This window comes from Otolemur garnettii, unplaced genomic scaffold, assembly GCF_000181295.1.
Source record: "Otolemur garnettii isolate 467f Iridium unplaced genomic scaffold, OtoGar3 scaffold00039, whole genome shotgun sequence".
NCBI lineage: Eukaryota > Metazoa > Chordata > Mammalia > Primates > Galagidae > Otolemur > Otolemur garnettii.
In genome coordinates, this window is record NW_003852434.1 from 1,953,323 (window position 1) to 1,968,916 (window position 15,594).

The 15,594-nt window shown below is 42.1% G+C and overlaps 1 protein-coding gene across 3 annotated transcripts in view; it reads left to right on the forward strand.

The window, feature by feature from the left end:
- The window catches only part of FAM13A (family with sequence similarity 13 member A), a 264,125-nt gene extending 252,990 nt beyond the window's left edge, over positions 1-11,135 (forward strand). For all 3 annotated transcript variants that reach the window (XM_012805358.2, XM_023513356.1, XM_023513357.1), the window contains 3 exons: positions 4,666-4,862; positions 5,449-5,550; positions 8,815-11,135. In XM_012805358.2, coding sequence (XP_012660812.2) covers positions 4,666-4,862; positions 5,449-5,550; positions 8,815-8,941 — 426 coding nt within the window. In that variant the 3' untranslated portion in view covers positions 8,942-11,135. The remainder of the gene's footprint in view (positions 1-4,665; positions 4,863-5,448; positions 5,551-8,814) is intronic.
- The last annotated feature ends 4,459 nt before the right edge of the window (positions 11,136-15,594 follow it).

The following is a 15,594-nucleotide window of genomic DNA, read 5'->3' on the forward strand; positions in this document are numbered from 1 at the left end:
TGACAGTTTCAAGCCTGGAGGTTCCATTATAGTTAGGAATGATTATTTCAGAATATGGGGCTTCTCTACTGAGGGACACCACATGAGAACCGCTCCATTTTCTTGCTTGAGGTAAGGTACCACAGGGTACAAACTCTTCTTTCTTTTATTCTATTCCTTTTCTTAGTTCCTGGGGATCTTCAACACTTCATATGTCTCCATTTAAAGTATTAGGCAATGCCTGTGCTCCTATTCATATTCTTTTTAATAGAACTTATTTTATAAAATTCTCTAAGTATGATTTGGGGAAATTTGTGCCAGTATGCTATATTATGTCTCAAAAAATTAGAGCTGTTCCAGCCTGAGCCATAGCTAGACCCCATCTCTAAAAATAGCCAGGCATTGTGGCAGGTGCCTAGAGTCCCAGCTATTCGGGAGGCTGAGGCAAGAGAATCGCTTGAGCCCAGGAGTCTGAGGTTGCTGTGAGATAAGACACCACGGCACTCTACTGAGGGAGACAAAGTGAGACTCTGTCTCAAAAAAAAAAAAAAAAATTAAAGCTGTTTTCTTATAATAAGCCTGGATGTTGATGAAAGAAGACAGTTTTTATCTGGCTGGTAATTTCACACAAGAATTAAACCAGTGTAATTGAAGAAATTTGGATAATTGTGTGTCTAGAAATTACTATGCTTCTCTTAGTAGCATGCAATAAAACTGTTACTGGGTAAAAATGAGCTCCTGAACACAGCCAAAGCATTCCAGTAATTGCTTCACTAAGTGAATCTAAGCTGTCCCTTTTTAGAAAAGGACGTCGTTCCCATTCTTACCCTATGGCTTCATTTGTTTTTTTTTTCCCCACAAGTCTATATTTTGGTCATGGTTTATCTATTGGCTCACATGACGGTCAAAATTTCAGATAATTTTGTAGCAATTACATTGCTTTTGTAAACATTGCTGTCTTTTGGTTTATTTTGTTCCAACTGGCCGGGCTTATTAACATGTGTTTAGACTGTACTAATTTTTGGCATCCTGATATAATTTAGAATTTGGTATGTGTGCAGATAAGAAGACTGCGTCTTCATAGTTTCTTTAGAACTCAACCCTTCCTTTAAATGCTTCTCAGAGGGAACCAGCTATGTATGAAATAGGCCCAGCTCAAGTTCTGAAGTCCTGCTCTTCCAACTCAGAGAAACCCAGAGATAATTTAGAAGTTCTCCTGTCCAACATGGAATCCTCTATAAAATTTCTCTGACAGAATAGAGGCACCAGCCCGAGGAAGAGATTCCATCCTCAGGCTTAAGAAGTGTACGTCAGGAGGGAGAGTGAGGTTCCTCTTTTCATAGGCTGAGTATCAATAATAGCTAAAAACTTAATGTGCATTATTGGTTGTATAATTATCTTTTGTATAATACAACCTAATCATGTGATATGCAATTTTAGAATATGTAAGCTTGATAAATCAATGAAAATAGTTGCAGTGCTAACATTAGCAGTTATGACAAACTCGTTCCCTTATATCCAGTAAGCTCAGTTTTGCCCTCTGGAGCAGCCTGGATGAACACACTTCTTCGTCCCTGAGAGCACCTGCCTGCTTCCCCCCCATACCCTGTGAAACTCTTCTCTCCAAGTTCTCTTACTGTTTCTCATGCAATATGGGTTCCAGACTTCTCTGCAGAATACTAACTCTGCTCTGCTGTGTGAACACACCATTTGTCTATGTTCCTCTTAAAACTGGTGACCACAGCTAGCGGTTACGTGGATATAGTTTAACCAGGACAGTGATCAAAGACTAGCCCTCAATTTTGATCCGAACAGCTCAGGCCTCTCCTTTCCCCATTCCTTGCCCATGCAACTGTCAGTGTATTGTGAGTTCATTTCAGTCTTCCGGCACTTGGTGCTGGGTAACTGTTGTGGGGCGTTGTCCTGTGCTTGGTACGATGCTCACCAGCATCCCTGGCCCCCACTAATGTGGCAATGTGCCCCTACCACCTCCCACCCCAATTGCAATAACTAAAATTGTTTCTGGACATTTCCAGAGCTCTCCTCGGGGGAAAAATTATCCCACACGAGACCACTGCTCATCATGACTTGCTGTGTGCTCATGCAGTGCCCAGCTCCCTTTTCCGTGGGCTGCTTGCCATCAGTGGGTCCAGCCTTTCTTTTTCCTATCCTAGTTATAGGAGCTTGAATTTCCAATTTACTACTGTTTACCCTTGTTTCATCCTCATGACATACTACATACCGTCAATCTAGACTTTGATTCCAGCATACCAGATATCCCCGCCCACTTAGTATTACCTACACGTTTTGTGAATGTCCCTTCGATGCCTCTGTCCTAGTGACTCACTACTATTGAGTGAGCAGGGGCAGGAGAGGGCCTGCTGCACCCTCCCTTCACGTTCACGGCACCCCTGGGTCGTCACTCTGCAGGAATGTGGGCAGCCAGATTTCCTTTCCTAAGGTCTGCCCACCTAGTTGTTTAAGGATCCCAGATAGTACATCAATTCTATCGAGAAAGGAAGACTCGTTTCTGAGATGCGTTTTTAAGGAGCCAGCGCTTGTCTGTTGATCGCTGATTCTTTCCCAGTTGCACATGTGTTGTGCAGAATCCGCCTCGTATCCACAGCAGTTGTACTTAGGGTATTATCTGAAGGTTTGTTTCTGCCAACTGCTCTTTTTCCTGCGATTTGCCAAGGCTACTGAGAGTAATTTTGTCAGATTTATCTCACAAACTTTGAGTGCTCACTGTGTGCCAGGCACGTGTGCATATGTTCACATTATTTCAGGTCTTTCGTTAAGGTAGTTCTCATTTATAACTTCATACCTCATCTGTCTCAGGCGTTAATGTTCTCCTAATAGCTCGCAGTTCTCCTTTAAAACTGAATTACTAGTCTACTTAACAAACGTTTTTTGAGCACCTACTATAAGTTGGCATTGGCCACACGCTGAGAACAGCAATAAACAGGCCCGAATCCCTGCCTCCACTGTGTGCTGCAGTCGGTTCTACCTTGCCTTCCCCTCGAGGGGCGGAGAAGGAGGAAAAACTAGAGAAAACTGATTTGTCCTTGACATCCATTATCTCAATTTTTATAAAAAACGACACAGATGAGAATTGTTACTTCCCCTTAAAAAAAGAGAGAAACTTTTAAATTGTCAGTTTTACTCTGTAAATTTCAAAATATTTTAATAACTTAAATCAAAAAATCCATTACTGAGGCATTTACTTCTATGGACCAAACAAAGAACTTAAAGATCAGAAGTCACAGCTAAGGCGACATGGAAAGGCTGGCGCGTTTTTACGGATTCTATCTTCATAACAAACAGTACTTTTAGTTCTAATAGCCCTTTTTTGTTTTGCTCCATTTGCTTGTTTGTTTATTCACATTATTTCTCTACAGAAGCACCGTTAAAAACATCCCAAAGTTTATGGTCAGAAAATCTTCCAGGTACAGTTTGCAGGCTGCTGCGCTGACCTCCCGTGGCCGCGACCCCTCCCCTGAAGTGTGTTTGCTACATGGGCACTGCAGCCACTGGGTTCACTGTAATCCCTGATGTCAGGCTTAGAACTATTCGTGTAGCTCTGCTCCCACCAGTTTGTAGGCTGAGATACTATGATAGTCTTCCCTGGTCTAACTACATTTTGGCAATAAATTGTATCCTTTGAAATCTTTCAGACTCTTGATATTATTGCTTCCTTAGGCTTACGCAACTTTAAATTGGCACTCAGAAATACCAATTTGACTTCATTGTTTTGTAACTTAGATTATTAAAATACAGAATATTATACAGTTCTTAGAATCTTTTTTTTTTTTTTTTTTGGAGACGGAATCTCACTCTATCACCCTTGGTAGGGTGTCGTGCCATCATTATAGCTCACAGCAATCTCAAAGCCTTGGGCTCAAGTGATCCTCTTGCCTCAGCCTCCAGAGTAGCTAGAACTACAGGTACCTGCCACAACGCCCAGCTAGTTTTTTTCTATTTTTGGTAGAGATAGGGGCTTGCTCTTATACAGGCTGGTCTTGAACTCCTGAGCTCAAGCAATTCACCTGCTTCAGCTTCCCAGAATGTTAGGATAATAGGCATGAGCCACTGTGCCCAGCCTTTCTTAGAATCTTGAATGCTAAAAAAATGTAGTCATGGCCCTTGGAAATTCCTTGGAAAAGCTTGTAAGTTTTATGATTTCACTCGTGGAAATATAAATGTTGTAATCTTCTCTAAAATTGTATACATTAAGCAACCACTTTTCTATTCTCAACTATTAAATAGAATGGCTATCGTATCGTTTGAGTCTGAAAACCGTTCAGAACTTAATAAGAAATATCTTCTGAGTGGTGGTGGATTTTGTTTTGTACTGTCACAGAGCTAGAAATTTTTAGATTCTTCTGGTTCATTTGATGAGGGTATAAATTACGATGATTGTTCCATCCTGTCCTTAGTCTTGACCACTACACATTCCTTTGTTAACAGTTTTGTAGTCTATTTTCCCTATCAAGTTCAATGTGTTATTAAATGTGTATATATCCAGTAACATACATGTTTCCATCGTGGACATATGTGCTGCTAAATGTAGGTAGAGAAGAAAGTATATTGTGTCTGGATAATTAAGTGACTTTGAAGTGAAACTTGCAATGACAGAGTGTCCCAGAAAGTGACCAGATTTTGACTGGGGTTGCCATGTATCTCCAGGAAGAAGAGGAGGGGTCAGAAGATGACAGCAGCATGAAGCCAGACTTCGAGGTCACTCTCAAAATGGACTTCAGTGCACGTTGCTTTCTGGACCAACTTGAAGATGATGCTGATGGTTTTATTTCCCCAATGGATGATGAAATACCATCAAAAGGCAGCCAGGACACAGGGCTCTCGAATCTCCACGCCGCTCCAATGTATGTCATGGCAGTCTTGGCATTTAAACGTTTCAGTGAAAATAACTTGCTTAAATATTTTAGCCTTTGTATTTTAAAAAATTGGCTAACAAAACACAAGTGACTACCTAGGCTGCATCTATGTGGCTAAACCAGTGATTTTTTTTAATTGTGGCTCAGCTTTTTTGTATGCTACCTCCCATGTTATGTGAGAGAACTTTTGAGCTTGTGCTTAAACAACCAGAGGTCCTCCATAAACGGCATTGTGTGGCACTCTGCGTGCCACAGCCCACCATTTAATACACACTGAGCACAGACATCATTTCTTTCTTTAAAATATATATATATATGACACAGTGCTGTGAAGCTTCACAAGGCCTGAGAAGTCCTAAGGAGCTGGAGCTCCCAGAAGTTGTATCTTCTCCCAGCATATTTGGGCTTTCAAGAGATGGAAAACATACCCATCTCTGCTGACCCTCAGGCCCGCGACAGTTTTTCATTTATTTGTTTCCTCCTTTTTCCAGAGCTCTTGTCAAGTTGCACATTCATTATATTTATAACAGTTGAGGTTTAACCTCATTTTCTTAAAATTTTTTCTCCTTTTTAGACCTGAACTCTTGGAACACCTTCAGGAAATGAGAGAAGAAAAGAAGAGGATTCGAAAGAAACTTCGCGATTTTGAAGACAATTTTTTCAGACAGAATGGAAGGTAGTGTGTGTGTTCCCCCGACCTCCGCCTCACTGGGTGTGCCCTCCTTCCTCCCGTCACACCTGTAGAGCGCCTCCAAAGCGGGGGTCCTCTGCTTCCTCCCTGTAACCTGGTCCTTGGGTCCATGCCTAGGAACCCAGCCTTCAAGGTTGACTGAGAGGATCAGATTGGTGTGGCCCTCCAAGAAGAAATGCCTCTTGGATAATGTCCCAGACGGATGCAGACTCAGCTTATGTCTGTCAAACAGACCTGTCACATCAAATTCTCATGTAAAACAAGCAGCCTAAAGTTGAGTTTCCAATTGATGACATTAGAATTTTTTCCCTTAAGAAACTAGTGGAAGAAAAGGAAAAGGAGACTCTAAATCTTACTGATTTTTAAAGTTCATTTTACAAAACAAAGCTGAGGGTTGCCAAGTTTGAATGAACAGTATATGTGAGAAGCAGTAAGTCCACCTGCTTGATAGGTTGCCTTTCTCCAGGGAGGTCTAAGGCAAAATTTAATCATCTTCATGTGACCTTATACTGAGGAATCATCTTTCATGTTTACATGGGGCTGCACACAGAATGGCCTAAAAATCCTAGCATGAACCCAAGGAAGGATTTGCATTGCTTGCAGTGGAGTTAGATGTTATCATTTCAAATTGGTTTTATTTTAATCTGAATTATTTAAATTATGTAAATACAATTTCTCTTTGCATTCTCTTTCATACTTCTTAAAAGTTGGGAAGAACTAAAACACCATAAAAATTAACTTTGGCATTTAAAATGTATAGCATTTCAGATTAGTTCAATTATTGCATAAACTTACTTTTAAGACCTATAATCGGAACTTATCCTATAATGACTTTCCCAAGAATTACACATTTTTATACCTAAATACTTGCTTTTCATTCCTTATACATTGCAGGATATTTAGAAAATATAGGCCAGGTGCAGTGACTAATGCCTATGATCCTAGCATTCTTAGAGGCCAAGGCAGGCGGATTGCCTGAGCTCATGAGTTTGAGACCAACCTAAGTGAGAGTAAGACCTCATCTCTAAAAAATAGGCAGGCGCCTGTAGTCCCAGCTATTCAGGAGGCTGAGCCAAGAGAATGGCCTAAGACCAAGAGTTTGAGGTTGCTGTGAACTGTAACACCATGGCACTCGACCAGGAGCTACAAAACAAGATACTGTCTCAAGAAAAAGAAAATATAAACATATAAATAAATCCCAAAATAACAATACCCAAAGACAGATCAGAATAATGTTTTGATGGGTTTCCTTCCAGCCTTTTTTTTTTTTTTGTAGAGACAGAGTCTCATTTTGTCGCCTTTGGTAGAGTGTTATGGCATCACAGCTCACAGCAACCTCCAACTCCTGGGCTTAGGTGATTCTCTTGCCTAAGCCTCCCAGGTAGCTGGCACTATAGGCGCCTGCCATGACACCCGGCTATTTCTTTTTGTTGCAGTTCAGCCGGGGCTGGGTTTGAACCCACCACCCTCAGTATATGGGGCCAGCACCCTACCTACTGAGCCACAGGCACCACCCTCCTTCCAGCCTTTTTACTAAGCATATTTTTGGTTTGTCTGTTTATCCTTTCTTATATCATTATAGTCACCTTATGCATGTACCTGAGGAACTTTGGCATTTAAAATGTATTGCATTTCGGATTAGTTCATTATTGCATAAATTTACTTTTAAGACCTCTGATTGGGACTTATCCTATAATGACTTTCCCAGAATTGATATGTTTTTATACCTAAATATTTTGTTTTTCATTCCTTATACATTGCAGGATATTTAGAAAATATAGGCCAGGCGCAGTGGCTCACGCCTATGATCCTAGAATCATTATGTAGCCTACACACGTTTTAAGTATAAATGGTGGAAACTGAACCGTAGGGGAGTTGGAATATTGTAAGATCTGGCTCCATTTATGATGCCTCTGAGGAGCCTAAAGCCCCTGCAAGAGAGCGGCAGGGACTAGGCGCCAGGTGTTCAGACCCCTGGGCTCCCGTCCCCTGTCCTGCCCTGCTCTCTGCTGAGAAGCCACTAGAAGCCTTTCCTAGAATAAGGGAAAGTATGAACAAAATCAGTTTATTTTTAGCTCATGAAACAAATTAGGCCCCATGCCATCTCCCCCACCCACATTTGGTCTTTAATACCAAGTAAAGGAGCCCGTGTGTATGTGTTTACCATAGGCATTCCCCAGTGAAATGTGAAACTGCCCAGTGGTGGGGGGCAGTCACTTTGCAGGGGGGCTGATTCCTTATCCTGGTTTTGTCATGTGTAGAATGTGGATAATAGCACCCTTTCAACCCCCAGGCCACAGACAGGTTAGGAACTGGTCACACAGCAGGTGAGTGGCTGGTAAACAGGCAAAGCTCCATCTGTATTTACAGCCACTCCCCATCACTCACATTGGCACCTGAGCTCCACCCCCGTCACATCAGTGGCATCATCACAGTCTCATAGGAGCACACGTGCAAAGGATATACACTGTGCCCACCGTTCACGGAAAAATTTCTCCCATGAAACTGGTCCCTGGTGCCAAAAGGGTTATGATAGATCATGAATACAAAGTACTTACCACAGGGCTGATAAGCTCTCAATTAATACTTGTGTCTATAAACATTATATGCCTACAAAATTACTCAGTAAACTATAAAGGCATATTAGTATCATGTGATCCCACTACTTAATCCAAGACTACTGTTATAATAAGTAGGAGTATTAACTGTTTTGGAAAAACCTGTAAGTTGCTGGTATACCAGATACTAATGAGAAATTGAATGGCTCAACATTAAGTATGAATAAAGGACTTCAGTGTATAGGAACTCTTAATATGAATTCATAGTTGACAACAGAGAGAAATCGCATTTCTTAGTCTGTCTTATCATTCTACAAGATGCCAGATTAACTACAGTATAACCTCCATAGCTGGCCACCTCCTTAAGTTGACCTAATTTTTAGAGACCAGACTTGTACCATGTGTACCTATCAGTACAGTAGGCCTCCTTGCTTATGTTGGACCACCTCTGTGTGTTGACCAGTTACAGTCTCCTTGGGTGACCAACAGGCTACTGTATGTAAAAACTCGGGCCCATGGTGCCTTCTGAGGGAGAGAGCTTTTCATTGCTTGTCTAAATCCAGCTCCAAGTGCCACTTACCACTTCCATAAGCTGACAGTCTGCAGAGTTTCCACGTGATGCCTGAGGAATAGCATCACCGAGGAGAGACAAAAAGTGATCCTTAGCCCCCTTTTCCTTTATTTCCCTTAGAAATGTCCAGAAAGAAGACCGTGCTCCTATGGCTGAAGAGTACAGTGAATACAAACATATAAAAGCCAAGTTGAGGCTCCTGGAGGTGCTCATCAGCAAGAGAGACACCGATTCCAAGTCCATGTAAGGGGCAGCCCCTGGCCGAGCGCAGGGGCTGTGCAGGTGCAGGGAGAATCCTCTCCCCGAGGGAAGAGCAGCTCTGAAGGCAGCCCTGGCACTGGACTTGCGAAGCAGGCAGCCCTCCTGCCCCTTGGCCGTTGGGATCAGCTCCTGTGTCCATTGCCTGCCTCAAAAGCTGGCTAGATGGAAGCTGATGATGCGGCCTGACTTAGGACATTTGTAATGGGAAAGTGAAGACTCCTGTGTGCATATGCACACGTGCGCACACTCTGGGTGGGGGGGAGCTTCCAACACGAGCAGAGAAGAATCACTACATTAGACACGCTCCCCCACAGAGAATATTCACTGTTCTTCCCAGATAACTGACAAACACGAGGCCATTCTCTGTCTAACTGTGATGAAAACAAGCTCAGGACTTTGTCGAGCAAACTTCCCACGGAGCTCCGTGTCCTCCTGGGACCCGTTTAGTGTGAACACGCATTCGAGCCCTGTGTGCTGCCTCGGCCCTTCTGGTGACCTTCAGCAGAGTTGCACCCTTCCCACTCGTGTGAATTGCTTCTCCTCAGCTCTCAGGTGGATGGGAGCTGCGTCTGCCCACAGTCCTCCTCCTTTGGGGGTGCATTTCTGGACTCCCTCAGCTACGAAGCAGTTGTGATCCCTGACTAGGACTGGATCATCTGCAGAGGACAGAGGGACTGCAGCAGCAGCCATCTTGATGTCATTTTCTAAATCAGGTGATAGGGTGAAGAGCCTGGAGATTCTTTCCTGAGCACTGACTGCGTTTTAACATCAAACACTAAGCAAGGCCAGCGTGTGTCATGCAGCCTGCCTGCAGCGTGGCTTTGTTGCAGTACTAGCCAATCGCCAAGGGTCTTGCTTAATTCTTAGCCCTGGTGTAATGGCTCACGGGAGCCAGGGAGCACATGCTCTCAGCCTCCTGAGTACTACCAGACTTTAATTTCTTTAAAGAGTAATCCTGCACTAAAACCCCCACACTGATGGTTAATGTAGCACTCACAGCTCAGCCCAAGACAGAATCTAAATCATACCATATTCAAGATTATGTTTAAAAAAAATATATTGGTGTGTGGCCAATTACAATTTTTTCAGACTGTCACAAAGCTGTCTATATTAGACATTTTGGATGGACCAGGGAATTTAAGATGCCAAATCATTCATCTCTTCCGTGTGCTTGATGTCACTTTGTCATTCATTGTTACTTCTTACCATTCTATGTGTGCACCGAGGAAAGTGGGTTCTGGGTCCACCTTGGCGCTGTGTGAGGTCCAGCATAGGCGACGCTCACCTGCCGAGTGACGGGGGGGGAGCTGCAGCAGGCCCTGCCTTTGGAAGACAATGTTGCAGGATGAACAAGAAACCGGGGATGCCTCCTGTATGTTTTGAGAGTTGCTGTCTTAAAGGGTGCATTTTTGCTTTGTTTTAATAAAAAGAAGAAAAAAAGCATAAAACTGTAGTGACCAGTTGTCAGTTTTAAAAAGGGGGCTTGAGAAACTGGCTGGTCTGACTAAATTTACAGCAACATTTTCCGTTGCTGAAGCGAGGTAGGAGCTTTTCCTTTGTCAGTTGAGAACTGTTTTAAGTCAAGAAGTTGGGAATGGGGGAAAGAATGCCTTTAAGTTTGCTCTTAAAAATAATCTATAGAAGCATGAGAATGTGTTGAAAATGCCCTGGTTTGAATCCACACACTTAAAGACGGTACATAATCAAAGCCCTACAAATCTAAATGTACATAATATAGTTTGGAAATCTTTGCTGTACTGTTTACATTGCAGATTGCTATAATTTCAAGGAGTGATATTATAAATAAAATGATGCACTTTAGGACACTTGGTTTTTGAAATCTGAACATCAATCATTCACATGACCAAAAATTGTGTTTTTGAAAAGAAATACATGTCTGGTCTGTCCTTTTAAAATAATTGTTCTCTGAAATAAGCTATGCTATATATCAAATCATTACCGTTTAACTTTCAAAGCACATCTGTTTAAGAGTATTGTTTTGGAAACATATACTACACAATTTTTTTAAAGCTACACATAAATAAGAAGCTACTAAATGTTTTGAAATCTGTTGTTTCTACCAAAGGTAAATTGAGATTCAGGAATCCCCATTCACATTTGTATGATTCAATAAAAGAGAACACCAAGTCATAGTAAAATAAATTTTGTATGGAATGTTATTTTTCTTTGTGATTTCTAATCTAAATTCTTTATGGAATGAAGCCTAAATGAAGGTGGGTGGGGGGAGCCCTGTTTACGTCAGATTCTATTTGGAGACCTGTTCGTCAGTGGTTCTGGCTCTGCCAAGGCAGAGTTGTTTCCCCAGCAACCGTTTCTGCAGCCCAGGATTTCAAGGCGCTAGAGGCAGTATCTTAATTGGCTTCACACAGACAGAATGCTCTGGACTGGGGTTATTCCTTTGCTCTCGTGGGAATGTGTATGTGTTTATTAGTACATGCCAACAAGATAAATGTTGGGTTATTTAATAATGGTGATAAGTAAAGGTAAAGCATAAATAAACAAGGTTATGATCGTAAGAATTAGCAATGCCAAAAGCTTGTAATTTTCATAAGCACATGCTTTTATTATGTTCAGTCTGGAGTAAACATTGAAATGGCTGTTTATATTATCACTGCATTTCGTCTTTGAATCATTTATTTAGGTCAAGTAGAGCTTCTAAGACTAAGTACAAGCTTTAGGATAAAGTCCTGCTTAGCAGTTTTTCATGACAGACGCTTGTCCTGTGCCAGTAGAAGAAAGTTAGCACAATCTTGGTGATCTCCGGAGCTTGGGGAAATTTCCATTAAAGACCAAATCAAATTTCAAATAGGCATACTAGGTTTTTTGATTGACAGCCAACTGCATGAGAGCTTTTAGATAAGATTTCTTCCTTTTGGTTGCCAGTTTGAAGTCAGAGTCAGTGATGTCTCTGTAACAGCAGTATAATTTTTGCTTTTTCTCACTCTGATGCAATGATTGCATGGAGGAGGGTAAGGCTCTTATAGTGTGTGCCTGCTCCCAGGGGTGACATTTCCAGCCCAGGACAAATGCCTCAGGGCTGTGCTTGTGTCATAAATACTGTACTAAGATGTCCTGAGCTAGTAGTCTTGGAACCTGGGAGCTCTGACCATTTGCAAATGTGTGAGCTGGGAATTCCTTATAAGGTGAATATTTAGGTTATCCGAATAAAGGGATGGCCACGATTGCTAATTAGGTTTGTTCTGTCTTGGGGTTACCCTAGTTCATAGGAGACAATCAGCTCTGGCATCCAGAATTAATCACAAATTTACATGGAAAATCAAATTTAAAATTTGTTAATTAACTGTTTTAGAGATTTTTAACCTGATGCCGAAGATGCCATTTTCCTGCGGGTAACACCTTACTGCTTTTGATGGTGTGTGTGTATATATATATATATGTATAATCTCTAGTTGAACACCATAGACCAGGGGGCCTCAAACTTTTTAAATGGGGGCCAGTTCACTGTCTCTCAGACCGTTGGAGGGCTCGACTGCCGGCCCTGGAACGAGTCGGCTGCTAAACAGGACAGGCAGCAGCGGCAAAAACACCCGGTGGGCCGGATAAATGTCTTAGGCAGGCCATAGTTTGAGGACGCCTGCCATAGACTATTAACTATTTGTGAAGGCTAGTTGTAGTCTCAATTCTATTTTGCTATCAAAAGAGGTTCTTCCTGACACACTGCTTCCTGGATTGTTTTGTCTTGTGATTGTCTTTTGATCTTCTTTTTCAGGACCCCCTTGGTTCAGTCAATGGGGAGGGGCAAACCTGTACTAAAATGTGTCTCCTCTGAAGCCCCCATGTTTGGCAGAACTCAGAATGTGCTTTGCTTTCCTTCAATACTTCCTTTCATTGTTTTACCCACTTGACTTTCAAAATGCACATAAGAGTCTATTTGGTTGAAAGACTAAACATTTTCTAATTTACACTCAAATTGTGCACACTGACATTATTTTTATTTCAGATTAATATAAGGGTACACGATGATTGGGTCACAGTGTTTGCATTTGTTAGGTAAAGTCCAAGTTGTTGAGCCCTTCACTGAGGTGTGCCATCTACCCCTGTACTGTGCCTGCTGGGTGAGAATACACCAATCCCCCTGCCCCCTTCTTGATTTAATTGTGTTTTTCTCTTGTGTGGGCCTGTAGTTGTTAGTCTACTAGTTTCAATTTAGTATTGAGTACATTGGATACTTGCTTTTCCATTCTTATGATACTTTACTTAGGAAATGTTCTCCAACTCTATCCAGGTAAACACAAAAGATGTAAAGTCTCCATCTTTATTTATGGCTAAATAGTATTCCACATTATACATATACCATAGTTTATCCATTCGTGAGTTGATGGGCACTTGGGTTGTGCCCACATGTTGGGGATCGTGAATTAAGCTGTCATAAACATTCCAGTGCAAATGTCCTTATGGTAAAATGATTTATTTTTCTTCTGGGTAGATACCGAGTAATGGGATTGTGGGATCAAATGGAAGGTCTACTTTTAGCCCTTTGAGGATTCTCCAAACGTCTTTCAAAAAGACTAATGTAGTCTTTCAAAAAGGCTACATTAGTTTGAAATCCCACCAGCAGTGCAAAAATGTTCCCTTCTTCCATATCCATGCTAGCATCTGAAGCTTTAGGACTTTGTGATGTGGGCTGTTCTCACTGGAGTTACGTAATATTCAAAGTGGTTTTGATTTGCTTTTCTTGGACAATTAGAGATGATCAGCATTTTTTCATGTTTATTAGCCATTTGTCCTCCTCAGAGTAGGTTCCATACATGTCTCTTGCCCAGTGATAGAGGGGATTGTTTGCTCTTGATTAGTTTGAGCTCGCTGTAGATTTTGGTGAATAGCCCTGTAATTCATAACATGAAAATTATCTTCTCCCATTCTGAAGGTTGTTTATTTGCTTTGTTGATTGTGTCCTTAGCTGTGCATAAGATTTTTAACTTGACCAGGTCCCATTCATTCATTTTTGCTGTTGCTGTGATTGCCATGGGGTGTTCTTCATAAAATCCTTCCCGGGACACTGGCATTATTTCAAATAGTGGCCAATACAGCATACTCCAAATGAGTAATATATACGTACAGATGGTGGTCATCACACCATGGCACTGGCCACCTTCCCAAGCAAAGATCTCTGTGTCCTCATGATAGATATATGGACATAGGCTGGGACCAGAATTACAGATTTACACTGATACATGAAATGAAACTCTGTACATTTACAACTTCTCACTGCTATCAAACTTCAGTTGTCTCTGGAGAACATCATTTTGCCTGGAACCAGGCCAGTTGTGGTCATGTGCATGGCTCAAGAAATAGGTTTGGCAGATCTGATTCTCCATCTGAAAGCACCTACATACGTCATGAAAATATCCAGAAATATAGTGAAAAGTATAGTGAATAATACGGGCCCAGAATAATGTTTACATGACATGTAAGCAGAAAGCATTTGAAACTGCTCTTGTCCTTTTTTAAAAATGTAAATTGAATGAAAAACATTATGCACATTTTTGTACATGATTGTATTTTGTATAAATTTTAAAATAAAATATTTTAACTGTGGGAATTCTGAAATTTTTTGACAGCGTCATCCGGACCATAAGACTGAACTGCCCTTAGGGTCTGACCTTTCCCTTCTTCAAGTAGCCCAGTGGCTCCCTTGGGCCCCTCAAAACCCTCATGAGATCAGGTTTCTGCTGCTGTCTCCAGGAAGGGCCCTGGGAGGTGAACCGTTTCCGTGTGGGAGCTAGAAAAACATGAGCTTGTGCTTGATGCCTTTAAGATAACTCATAGAAAGGGCTGGAAGAGTGCAGAAATTAAGGCAATAGAGCACATTTTTTAAAAAACTACATTTCCAAAGTTTATGAGGCCATTGTAGGTAAATACACTCGCCATTTACTATTCTGAAATGAACAGAGCCATAAAAAACTGGTACTTTGGAGAAAGGCATATTTGTGTGAAGGGAGTACCTCACTTTCTGTGCTGCCTGTCACAGGCCAGGTGCTCCCTCGTGCACACCTGGAACAGCCCCGGACAGTAGGAGGGTGATGCTCCCAGCTCAGGCAGGTACACAGGTGTCCTTGGCATGGTGTAGGTTCTACATACTCTAAGCAATAAAAGGAGGCATTAAAAGTACACTAAACCCAAAAATTAAGGCTTGTACAGACCTTGTCCGAGTGTGTTGCAACCAGGATTCACAACCAGATCTGATTTTCGAGTACAAAGACACATGCTGCTGATCTCACGCCATCCGGCCAAAACCGCAGCTCCGCCTGCACAGGCTTTGTAGCACTGGCTTCAGAATAGTCCCCGTGGGGCAGAAGTGAAGTGGTGCTGACCCTCCATTTCTCTCAGTATTCGGATGTTCCCCCCATACAGCAAACCCAAGTACACCTGGGCTCCACGGCCTGTCACAAAGCCGGACTGCGCTTGCCCTTAGTCCTGTGACAGTCTGCAGGTGCGTGGCCTGAAAGGGGAACGGCAGAGTGAGGACCAACACGTGGGGTAGGGGCCGGCTGAAGAGGAAAGGGGGTCTCTCCCAAGGGCCTCAGCATTACCTCTTCCATTCTGAGTCTTGTAGGACAAAATATATCAGAATCATCCCTAAGCTGGGTCAGCTCA